The sequence below is a fragment of the Mercenaria mercenaria genome, chromosome 16 (assembly GCF_021730395.1).
Source record: "Mercenaria mercenaria strain notata chromosome 16, MADL_Memer_1, whole genome shotgun sequence".
Taxonomy (NCBI): domain Eukaryota; kingdom Metazoa; phylum Mollusca; class Bivalvia; order Venerida; family Veneridae; genus Mercenaria; species Mercenaria mercenaria.
In genome coordinates this window covers 64,709,140-64,721,857 of record NC_069376.1, presented here as the reverse complement: position 1 = coordinate 64,721,857, position 12,718 = coordinate 64,709,140, and the positions used below count along the sequence as shown (strand labels likewise).

At 36.7% G+C, this 12,718-nt stretch overlaps 1 protein-coding gene across 1 annotated transcript in view; it reads right to left on the bottom strand.

Moving 5' to 3' along the window:
* Window positions 1–2,494: 2,494 nt before the first annotated feature.
* LOC128549761 (complement C1q-like protein 3) overlaps window positions 2,495–12,718 on the bottom strand; it is a 65,984-nt gene continuing 55,760 nt past the window's right edge. The window contains exon 2 of the mRNA XM_053527272.1: window positions 2,495–4,884. Coding sequence (XP_053383247.1) covers window positions 4,481–4,884 — 404 coding nt within the window. The 3' untranslated portion in view covers window positions 2,495–4,480. The remainder of the gene's footprint in view (window positions 4,885–12,718) is intronic.

Below are 12,718 nucleotides of genomic sequence, written 5' to 3'. Positions count from 1 at the left end.
AGCTGCAATACTGTGAAAACGAAAAAGAAACCGAGACTTGTTCAACTGTTGAGGTTTTCTGACGAAAACATGATCATCAAATTTCACATATTTTGTTTAATTGTCATTGACCAAACCATTTCAACCGAACAGTGGAAGTAAAACTCGAGAGTGGTTCCAATAAGCTTGAAGCTTTCATCACAATCGAGTTAAAACAAATTAGCATAAACTTGAGCCGGAAATCACTGAATACATTTCATCATTTATATTATAGATAAAAAGTCCGTGTGATTTTGGCCAAAATTGGTCCCCGTTGAATGACAAAAAGAGAACCTATCCCCGATTACCCCATATCCTTAGGACGGCCAGCACATATTTATGCAATCTCGCCAGGCATATGTATGTTTTTGACAACACATAAAATGACGTCACTCGACCTTCAGCTATTTCCGGAAGTAAATAAAATGAAAGTAGAAATGTTAAACTTGAAAACGAAAGCCGCATTTTGATTCGTAGATAGTCAGGGGTCACGCGCAGGGGTCACCCCGTCTAAATGTATGCGCGTGGACTTCTTTTTTTTTCTATTGGGGAGCCAATTTTCAGCACTTTATTACGAATTGAAATTACCTGGGCTTTAGTACAGCATGTCAGCTTTTAATCTATGAAAAAATATTTGAGCTCTGGATAAACAGAAATCTCACAGGGGTCCGTAACGGACCAAGGGTACATTGATAATTTTGGAACATCATGAAATCGCTCAAAATGTCATTTTTGATGTTGTCTGAGAGTGTCAGTATATGCCTCAGATGTAAGATATAACCGTATTTGAGAGCTGCAGACCTAGACATTTCAGAAATATTTTCAAAATAAGTTTCGTGTAATAAATGTTGTTTCTACGGAAGCGTGAAAGGGCCATCAGACGCTAATACGTTTTAGTACGTTAAGGCTGCGGAAAGGATATTCCCGTATAAGACTAACTGTAGCTATTTTTCATTGATTTATTTTTATATTTTATACCAGCACAGAAGGGTCGAAAAAGTACTGTTCTCATAAGGATTCTGATTGATCTTTCACAATCCGTTCTCATAATGATTCTGATTAATCTTTCACATACTGCTCTCATTAAGATTTTGATTGGTCTTCACATACTGCTCTTATTAGGATTCTAACTGATCTTCCATATTCCGCTGTCATCAGAACTCTAATTAATCTTATTAATCTAATTAATGCATTTACCGCTCTTATCAGGAAATTCTAATTAACCTTAAACATTACGCTCTTATCAGGAGTCTAATTGATCTTTCACATTTCTCTCTTACCCGGATCCCAATTGATCCTTTACTTACTACGCTCATCAGGATTCTAATCGATCTTTCATATACCACTCTCACCATTATTCTAATTGAGCGGTCAACTATCTATCTATTTATACTGCAGCACTCCTCTCTGCAGTATAAATAGATAGATAGATGTCCTGTTAGGGACATCGTAGATAAAGAAACGGACATGTAAAATATAAAAGATGAAAACACAATTATGCGGGAAAAAAATGTGTTCATACCCTAACATCGCCCATTGCCTACTTATCAAAGCGCGATGGTAGGATGGTAGGATAGTATGATGGTAGGGTGTGCGATGGCATGATAATAGGATAGTGATATTAGGATGGAAAGATAGCGGATGATAAAATAATATATTCCTGTCCTACTATCCTACTATCACTATACTACCATTGCTATTCTACCATCCTACTATCCTACCATCGCCTTTTGTCCTTTTCTTCCAACGTTATATTACTTAGTGGCTATTGCCCTATTACTTTGCGTGTTCGTCTGCTAATCATGACGGCGCACATTTTGCTGGTGCACAGTAAGAAAATGGCCACCCTAGCTCCCAGTATGCACTAATGTGCGGTTAGAAAAGAACGTAAGGCGATGGTAGGATGACAAGATGGTAGGATAGTAGGATGGTAGGAATGCGATAGTAGGATGGCAGTATATTATCCTACCTTATCTATCCTACCGTCATACTACCGCTATCGTACTATTCTACCATCGCTGTTCTACCATCCTGCCGTCCCTAACCTACTATATCGCCATCCTACTATACTTCTATCCTGCAACCCTACCAAAATACAATAACTGTTTGATAATTAGACGATGGGTGTTGGTAGGACATGAAAAACAGTACTCTGTAGAATTCAGTTCCGGCGACAATCAGGTACTTATTTTATTTAATACATATGTTAATTTAGACCAAATAAACATGGTCGATCCCCAGTTATTTACGCACTTACTATTAGAATATTTTGCAATAAAGCAGCATAGCGTTCACTTTTGTTTTTGTCCACTAGTAAATTTAACAGTGTTTGTTTACATTTTAATGACCTGTGACAAAGGTTGTTCACATATTTATTAGAGACTGATATATATCTATCTATAGGTAAACCACATGTGATTATATAAATAACCGTTTTAATGATACACATAAAGGAACATCATGCACCCCTAAGATAATCCTTACTAACAGGTAAATGACCTTTTTGGGGAAGGTCCATTTTTGAAAGTTAACACATGACTACTGACTAATTTGACATTAGTACATCCACATTTAAAATTATTTAATTCATTACACTTACGCGCAATGATTATTAATGTATGTATTTGACAACATCTGACGTGAATTGGGGAGAATATATATCTTATTCCAGAACTTTACTGTGGCTTTAAGTTATTTAACATTTTCACCGGGTAACAGAAAGATAGATAGATACTTTTATTTCTTCCTCGAGGGAGAGAAGAACATATTTACAAAATGTATAATATAGATATACAATGAGCGAATTCATTACAATTTTACAAGAATATACAAAATATATACATATACAGATAACAATACTATATGAAGTTATTAATAATTAACTAAACATGCACAAATAGCTTAAAAGTAATATACTGTCATTATTACATACTCGTTTTTATTCCCCGTTATGTTACTCTGGTACCGGAAACGTCAATATTTTTCCATACACTGACGCCTGAATTTCATATCGGGTGCGTGACGTAATTCAGTGTGTGTTGTTGCACTATTTTTTCTATTTAGTTCAGTATTGTCAATCCTAATCAGGCTATTGAACATATTTATGATATTTATATAATATTTATACCTGTAGATGCGTATGTAATAAAAAGGTTATTATCTTTGCATCGGGAAATATGCACTTGTTCTTCAGCGGAAGAATATTGCGCTCCTAAAGTCGCGCAATATTTCCGCTGAAGAACTCGTGCATATTTCCCGATACAAAGCTAATAACCTATAAATAATACTTCGGAACAGTGATACAAAAGGCATATTTCTTATTTTATATGGAAAAAATATATTTTTCATTCATTTTGAAACTCATGTGAAACACTATCACTACAATGAACTCAAGCATTTGTTTGCGGATAGGTCCGCTAGAGATAGTAAATAATATATCTAGAAACCAAATTGTGTGTAAACTTTTCACACTGCTTTTTTAGATTTTGTAATCCTATTAAAAGCTGTAGTAAATTCATAGAATAAACATGGCACTTCATTTCTGCTAAAGTTATAAAAAAAGAGTAAAGTTTCTTGCTTAACGTGGGTAGTCGGCAAAGGTCCAACCATGAATGGATGGAACACCTTATTTCCAACCGAGCCCACGGCAGGATTCATATTTACCTCCCTAGCATCCAGTCTAGGCCGATACTGCTGGAGACAGTACTAATTTAAGTAAATCACACAGCACTGAACACTAGTCGGGATGTCAGCCGCGACCGGGAATTGAACCCAGACCGCTGACGTTAAAGTCCAACCTGCTAACCATAGCGCCACTGGTCTCTGACTGTCCCAGCGGTGTTCCACTGTGTTCCTAAGTATAACTGTCTTGTTCTTTTCGTCTATTTGTTAAACTTACAAACGTTGTTGTGGGATTATTTTACACATGGATGCACAACATATCTGGAACAGCTTTCTATGATATCAACCTTTTAGCTTATGTAAAATGAAAAGTTTTAACGCAACTTTATTTAACCTTTTGATAGAATACTGGTGAATGTGCAACTGTGTAAGGTTTCATGAAAAAAAACAAACAAAAAAACTGCAGGATTTTTCTATACGCGAGGAGGTCTCACCAAAATTGAAATTGTCCCATAGACTACCATTTTGAAATCTTGCTTTAATCAAACACTAAGCAATGAAAGAATTAAAATGTATTACTGACTTTTCATGTTGCTTTTTAAAACCTTTCTTCCTGTTACATTTTGAGACAGAATAGCCATCAATTATTATGAATTCCCCAAATTTCTGTGTAATAAATGATACTTCTTCAACTTAAAAATACATTTGTCACCATAAAATGTGGCTTACTTCTCATTATCATCTTTAACTATTATCAAAATGATTTATTTAATAGATTTTTTCTACATTATATTTCTGATGTTTGTATGATTTAGTTTATTCAATAATTAATAAACTGACGTTATTGGTCAGGGGTTATCAAGAAACCAGTGAAGTAAGAATTAGAACCACTATAAAAATAGTTAGGAACTCCATAAACATATACGACATCATTTCGGTTCAGATGGAAGGTACCAGCACCAGTCAACATGTATGCTTCATTGTAGTTATTGTCTTTAGGGCGTAAGAACAGTGCAAGCTTATTGCTACCATTGATTTTCATATATGCATATACAGAGTTAATATCTTGATAGCGCTTTGTTAAAGGCACAACAAAATGGTACACACCAGGAACATTACATGTAAATTTTCCAGTGGTGGTGCTATATGCGTTTCCATTGTTGATGTGGGTGTTCTGGAACAGGAGGGTAGTATAGCTTGACGAATTCCTGTATAAATTGTACGCTGTGAATGCCACATTGTGTTCTGTAAAACATGAATCATAACTAGAGAATACCTACAGATCAACGCTTCATGTACAAAGGATTTACATTTACATCATAAAAATAATACTGAGTCTGCTCTAGGTTATTTGCAAAAAAGACACATGATACACTTAAAATTGTATGAAATTATTATATTAAATCAGTAATGTTCCTTTTCATCATTAAGATTCACATGTTATAACCAGATGTGTTTACAATTATGCGTAGAAAAAGTAAAAAACACAATAACACGATAAGTTTGTTTCACTGACAAAAATATCTGCCATAATAAGGAAGTCTTACCAGAGAAAATGACCTCACCTTTATTTTAAATATATACAAAATAATGGTTTAATAATTTCACCAAAAACGTGTAATCGCTTTTGGAATATAACATATAACGAGATAAATTCAAAATATCTTCTAGACACTTCTCTTCAATGTACATTATGTACACAAAACGATAATTCATTTACCTAAAGTCGCAATTGCAGACGAATATTGAGTCATTACAATCACGATTTCTACACAAGATAACATCAATTTACAATCAGTCTTGGAACCTGATTTCTTAAAAAAAACCCATCCTTTTAAATCAATATGCTACTTAGAACAAGAATGTATTAAAATGTTGATGTATTTGTTCTTTCAGAACTTACAATCAAGCGTTAGTAAAACAGACTTCTGGTCATCTTTTAAATTGTATTTTTAATTTGTTTAGCCTATTAATAAATAGTGATTTATGTAAAACAAGAGCTCTGCAAAGCGCGAAAATCTTGATCAAAGGAAGAAGAAAAATTTAAAGAAAAAAGATATAGGGCATGTGTGGGATATGTGGAATGTATTTTGGCAGTGGGGAGTGGGATTGTGAAATAGCGGGAGGGGGGGGGGGGGGTAGGATTGTGAAATAGTGGGGGGGGGGGGGGGTAGGATTGTGAAATAGCGGGGGGGGGGGTAGGATTGTGAAATGGCGGGGGGTGGGGGGTAGGATTGTGAAATAGCGGGGAGGGGGGGGGGGGGGCGGGGATATGAGTAATGTGGATTATTGTACTCCGAAAACCTCTTCTTCACCAACGATCTTTATTCCATGTTTAAAGTCAATACTAGTAGCGGGGAGGGGAGGGGGGGGGGGGGGGGGGCGGGGATATGAGTAATGTGGATTATTTTTACTCCGAAAACCTCTTCCTCACCAACGATCTTTATTCCATGTTTAAAGTCAATACTAGTAGCGGGGAGGGGAGGGGGGGGGGGGGGGGGGCGGGGATATGAGTAATGTGGATTATTGTACTCCGAAAACCTCTTCTTCACCAACGATCTTTATTCCATGTTTAAAGTCAATACTAGTAGCGGGGAGGGGGGGGGGGGGGGGGGGGGGGGGGGGGGGGGGGGGGGGGGGGGATATGAGTAATGTGGATTATTGTACTCCGAAAACCTCTTCTTCACCAACGATCTTTATTCCATGTTTAAAGTCAATACTAGTAGCGGGGGAGGGGAGGGGGGGGGGGGAGGGGGGGGGGCGGGGATATGAGTAATGTGGATTATTGTACTCCGAAAACCTCTTCCTCACCAACGATCTTTATTCCATGTTTAAAGTCAATACTAGTAGCGGGGAGGGGAGGGGAGGGGGGGGGGCGGGGATATGAGTAATGTGGATTATTGTACTCCGAAAACCTCTTCCTCACCAAAGATCTTTATTCCATGTTTAAAGTCAATACTAGTAGCGGGGAGGGGGGGGGATGTGGGGGGGGGGGGGGGGGGGGGGGGGATATGAGTAATGTGGATTTTTGAAACTCCAAAAAACCTTTTCCCCCCAAACCCGATTTTTTAATTCCCAAATTTTAAAAAGTCAAAACTAGAAAGGCGGGGAGGGGAGGGGAGGGGGGGGGGGATTTGAGAAATGTGGATTTTTGTATTTCCAAAAACCTTTTTCCCCTCCCAACGATCTTTTTTCCATGTTTAAAGTCAATACAAAGTAGGGGGGAGGGGGGGGGTTGGGGGGGGGGGGTTCGGGGTTTTGAGTAATGGGGATTTTGACTCCGAAAACCTTTTCTTCACCAACGATCTTTTTTCCCCATGTTTAAATTCAATACTAGTAAAAATTGAAATTTTGTGCGTAGCCCAAAAAATAAAAGGAGGACAGTTTTTACAAACCCAAAAAAGGGCGATTTGTAGTGAGTTTTTCCTTTTTGCAGAGGTGGGGGTGGGGGTTTTTTGGTGGGGGGGGGCCGTGGGGTTGAAAGGTCGGGAAATTTTTAATGAAAAAAAGGTGACCTACAGACCATTTTTCATGCTACATTTTAAATTTTTTCTCAGAGCTACCTACCTAAAATTCCAAGTTTGAAGTAAATACCTGAAGGGTATTTCAAGTATTTTTTTTTTTGACACAAAAATCTGCCCGACCGTTTTTGACATTGCCTGACATTGACCTTAGACCTTTTTTCATGCTTCTGCATATCGTCTCTTTTCCCACCTACCTGTAGGGCCAAAGTTTAAAAAGTAAAATACCTTAAATTTGTATTTAAAGTTAGGGCTCCAGATACAAAAATATAGTGTAAAAATTTTGAACTTTGAGTTCCATTTTAACCTAAACCTTTGACAAAAACCTAGTAAATCCTTTCCGCACCCTTTAACGTACTAAAACGTATTAGCGTCGTTTCCCCTTTTCACGTTTCCGTAGAAACAACTTTAAAATTATACAAAACCTTTTTTTTGAAAATTTTTTCTGAAATTTCTAGGCCCGGGCAGCCTAAAATACGGTTATATCTTCCCTCTGAGGCTTTATACTGCCCACTCCCAGACAACATCAAAAATGACTTTTTGAGCGTTTTAAAAAGGGGTTTCCAAAAATTTTATCAATGTCATGCTGTCAAGCTCTAAAAAGGGCCACGAGTGGGGATGGGGGTTCAAAGGGGAAGGGTTTTTTCCCTCGGGGGCCCGATCCCAAAAAGCCGGAGACGCTCTCAAAAAAAAAAAAAATTTTTTGAACAACATACAATCGACCTGCTTTTGAATAGTTTTTTCCTCCATGTTACTTTTTGGCCTTTTTAAGCATGCGGTAAAATTGAAAAACGTTGCACCGGTGAATGAAAAAAGCTGTTTTGTACGGTATGAAAAAAACCGTGTCAACGCTGTCTCGCATTTTCCAAATTCAAAAATTTTTTTCTACGGAAAAAAAAATTAAACTGCTCAAAAATTTTTTTAAAATGCGGTGACTTGGAAAAAAATGGGCGGGGAAGGGTGATCTAGGGCCAAAAATGCGTGTTTTTTTTTGACGGGTTTTAAGCAATGTACCCTTGCCCGTGACGGCCCCCCTGTGGGTTTTTCTTTTTTATCCAGACCCAAAAATTTTTTTTTTCCCCCATAGATTAAAACTGTCCACCCCCAAATACATTTAAACGGGGTGACCCCAAACGCGGACCCCTGACTACACGAATAAAAATGGGGGTTTTTTCTTTTTTCAAGTTTAGCATTTCTACTTTCATTTTTTATTTTCCGGGAAAAGCTGAAGGTCGAGTAAGGGTCTTTTTCTGTGTTGTAAAAACCCATCATATCCCTGGCGAGATGCATAAATAGTGCGGGGCCGTCCAAAGGGTTTATGTGCTTTGCACACTGCCTTTTAAGTATGCTATCTCCCCAATAGGGCCACTTTTTAAATTTTTTAATGCATTAAATTTAATTATTGAGTTATGCTCCGGACATGAAGTATAACTGACGGTCAGACAGACAGACGGACAGGCCCACGCGTTATAAACTAAGTCTTTTTTTCAAACAGGCTTTTAAAAAATAAATTTCCCTTTTGTCAATCAACCTGAAAGGGTTTTTGTGTATCATACCTGGAAAACGTTTTTTTTAATTGAAAAGGGTTTCACCTTTTCCCGGGAAACTTCCATCACAATATTTCCCCAAAAAAAAAAGGGCCCTTTGGATTTGAACATTTTCGCAAACAAACCTTCAAACACCCCTCCCGGGCTGCCCACAACTTACCCCCAAACCCTCCCCAATTTGACCATTCACCATCTGTTACATAAAAAGCAAGATATCTTACTTGAAATTTGGAAAAATTTTAAAAAAACCCTCGGCCCGAAAATGGGGCTTAAAAAGGGGGCCCTTAAGTAAATAGGTCCTAATTTTTCCCCCATTTGCACAAATTCTTTTTAGAAAACTTTTTGCATGTAATGAGATTTTTTTAAAATGGGTGTCCCTCAAACGATAAGATTTAGAAGATCAAAACCCCGAAAGAAGTGTTTTTTTGGGTGGGGACAAGAGCAAATAAGCCCCCTTTTTAAAGGTAGAAAATCAATACAGGCAAAGCAACTCACGGGGAACTTTTTCCAAACCCTTAATAAGATTTTTCAAACACATAACAAATAATCTTTAAATTTCCCTAATTCTTTGTATTTTAAAATGGCTTTTTCCAGTGAAAATAGCCCAATTTTTTTGATTTTTAAACCATATGATGTTTGTGTCCTTTTTCTCCCCGAAATTTTCCCTGGAATGAGAAACGCCAATATTGTCTCTAGAATGTCAGAAAAATTCAAAATGCATCCAATGGCTTTTAAACTAAAGACAAAAAGAATAAATTTTTTCTAAATCCAAGTAAAAAAATACAAACTTTTTAAAAACCCTTTAAACCAAAAAAAATAAAAGAAAAAAAATAAAAAAAAGATAATAATAAAAAAAAAAAATCAAACATTTTAATAGGAGGGGGTTGCTTTTTTTTAAATATCTTGATTTTTTTAACAATATAATGGGGTTAAACGTTTGGAAATTACTTTTTGCTTGAAAATAAAGCTAAAAAATATAAAAATTTTCCCAAAAAATGCCCTATCAAACAAAAAAAAGAAAATTTAAAGAAAAACCCTTTAAACGTTTTGATGTTACAAGGGAAAAAACTTTAAACAACTTTTTTTGGAAAAACCCCAAAAAACACCATAAATTTTATGTGTTTTTTTTGGGGGTGAAACATCATGATGTTACGTGTCAAACATAAAAAACTTATTAACCGCTGCGGAATGGGAATTTTAACTAGGGAAATACAAGTGAAGTAAAAAAAAATTGTAATAGGGTACACTTTTTACTATAGAAATAGTATTCCATTTATCGGCATACCTATTGTTGCAAATGTAATGGAAATGCAGAGTACTCACACGATTGTAACTTTAGAGTTTTAGGTATTGGCATAGCAGAGTAAAACCATCTTTGGTTTTTTCCGAATTTTAAAAGGGCCCCGGCCCCTGGGGGTTTACAAAAAAATTTTTTGGCCTCAAACTGATTTTTCGTTTTGGGAAAATTTTAAATCATTTTTTACTAAAACTTTAATTTAAATTCCAACGAGACGATCAACCCTAAAGGGAAAAGTCACTTAAAATAGTTATTGACTTTAAAATTTTAAATTTTAAAAAAAGCAAATTTAGATTAAATGAAAACAAAATTTCATTATCAAATTTAGCTGAACGAAAATGTTTTTGGGGAACACGGGGGCCCGGGCCCCCAATTTTGGCTTAATCGGGTTTCCCCTTTTAAAAAGGACTTTGGGAAAAATTAAAAGAAATTTGAACAAGAGGGGAGGTTTTTTTGTTTAAACCTCTTACAAAAAAAGGGTAAATTTAAGAACAAATGACACGAATGCCCCCCAAATCCTGCGCATTCCTCTAAATAGTAAAGTCTTCATATCCAGAAAACTGTAGTACCTCCGATCACGATATTTTCGAATTATATGGTTGTGTTCTCACTGTGTTCTCACATTTTGCGTAAATTCTCATTTATAAATCAAATTGTGTCAGTTTACGCCGCCTGAAACATCTAATTAGGAAATCCCCTGTACAAATGAAACCCTAACCCCCCAGTTTAAAGAACTCAGTTGGGAATGTTTTTTACACCAAAAAAAACATTTAAAAAGATCAGCTCGGCCCCTTTTTTTTTTAACCTCAGGTCCGCGTAATGCTGGAAAAGGGTTTTTTGCACAGTTTTTTCTTTTTTGGGTGGGCACAGAGGGCTAAATTAAAAGGGATCAGATAAACCCAATAGTAACCTCCTTTTGAAGATAAATTTTAATTTTTTCCCCTAAAAACCCACATTTTCCTTTAAATTTTTTTAAAAGGGGGGAAAAAGGTTTAAAAACCCCCGGGGTAAAAAAGTTTTCCTTAAAATTTCCCTTTTATAATTTTTTTCTTTTTTCAAGACTTATTATTGATTTATTGTACAAAATTGGATTTTTTTTATTTGATAAATTATTAATTGAAAAGGATTTATAAATGCTCACGAACATTTCACAAATTACAGGTAAAATATCTATTTTGTTTATTTCAGACTTTCCCGTTTTTTGGGTTTTTTAAACTGCGCTGGTTGAAGCAAATTTGGGAAAAGTTTTCATTTGAACTTTTGGGTTTACATCTTTTTAATCTTAACCCCCTCCAAACAAATAAAGGTCATTCTTAAAAATCAAATGGGGCCTTTAAATACCTTTAAAGCCGTTTTATAAAGCTTGAAAATTAAGGGAGTGTTTCCTTTGGGGCACCGGGGGGGGGAAAAATGCGTTTTTAATTTTTTAAATTGGGAAATAAATGTGTGTCCCCCCCCTCATGGGTTTTAAAAATCCCGGTTAAACCCAAATTTTTTTTTAAAAGTTTGCCAACCCCCAAAATTTAAGAACCGTATGTGTATTTTTCACTAATTTTGGGAAAACTCCCGGCCCCACTTGGGGTAAAAACCTAAATAGAACACTTTATAGGGTATAAAAACCCAAACCTCCAATGATTCCCAGGTTTAAGTACAAAATTTTTATACATGTTTCTCCCAAAATTTTTTTTTGAGTAAATCTGGACAAGAAAAATTTCCTTTTATGACTTTTGGAAAAAAATTTTCGGAGCTACGCACGACAAAACATTAAAATGAAATTTTTTCTAGGGCAGGGGGGGGCCCTAACTCCTAAAAATACTTTAACGAATTTCCCCCCGCGAAACCCCCGGTGCACAACTGCACATGCGACCAACCCTTCCCCGTAAACTTTGGGGACTCTAGGGCCCAAAAAATTTTTGGGGCTTACGCCGACAAAACATTAAAACGACCAATTCTTAAAATAAGCAGGGGGCCCCAACTTCTAAAATACTGAATAAACCGGGCGCGAAAAAACCCGGGGGCAAACTGCACAACTGACCAACATTCCGTAAACTTTGGTGACTCCCAGGTCCCAAAAACTTTTGGAGCAAAGGCCCCGACACAACATTAAAATAACCAATTTTTTAAATAAGTCAGGGGCCTTAACTCCCACACACAATGAATCCGGACACGAAACACCGGTTTTACAAATGTACATGCTGACTAACATTCCGTAAACTTTGGGGGAACCCCGGTTTAAATAAATTTTGGGGCTACGCGCGACACAAAAATTAAAATAACCAATTTTTTAAATAAGTCAGGGGGCCCTTTTTCCCCTACAAAGACTGAATGAATCCCGGAAAGCGAAACCCAGGTGCATAACTGCACAAGCTGACCAACCCTTTCCCGAAAAATTTGGTGACCTAGGTCAAATACTTTTGGAGCTAAAGTGGGGAAAACAACATTAAATAACCCCAAAATTTTTAAAATTTAATTTAGGGGCCTTTAAATTTTTTCACGACCGGGAAAGGAAAACCGGGCGCGAAACCCAGGTTTCACAACTACACAAGCTTAACCCAAATTTCCCCGTAAAGTTTTGGGGACTCTACTCAAAAACTTTTTGGGGCTTGGCGCACACAACATTCTCGGACCGGGCGGAAAAAGTGCAAAACTTATCCCCCCCCCCCCCTCCCTAGGTGGGGGGGTGGCACAAAAAATTTGTAAAATAAAAATAATTC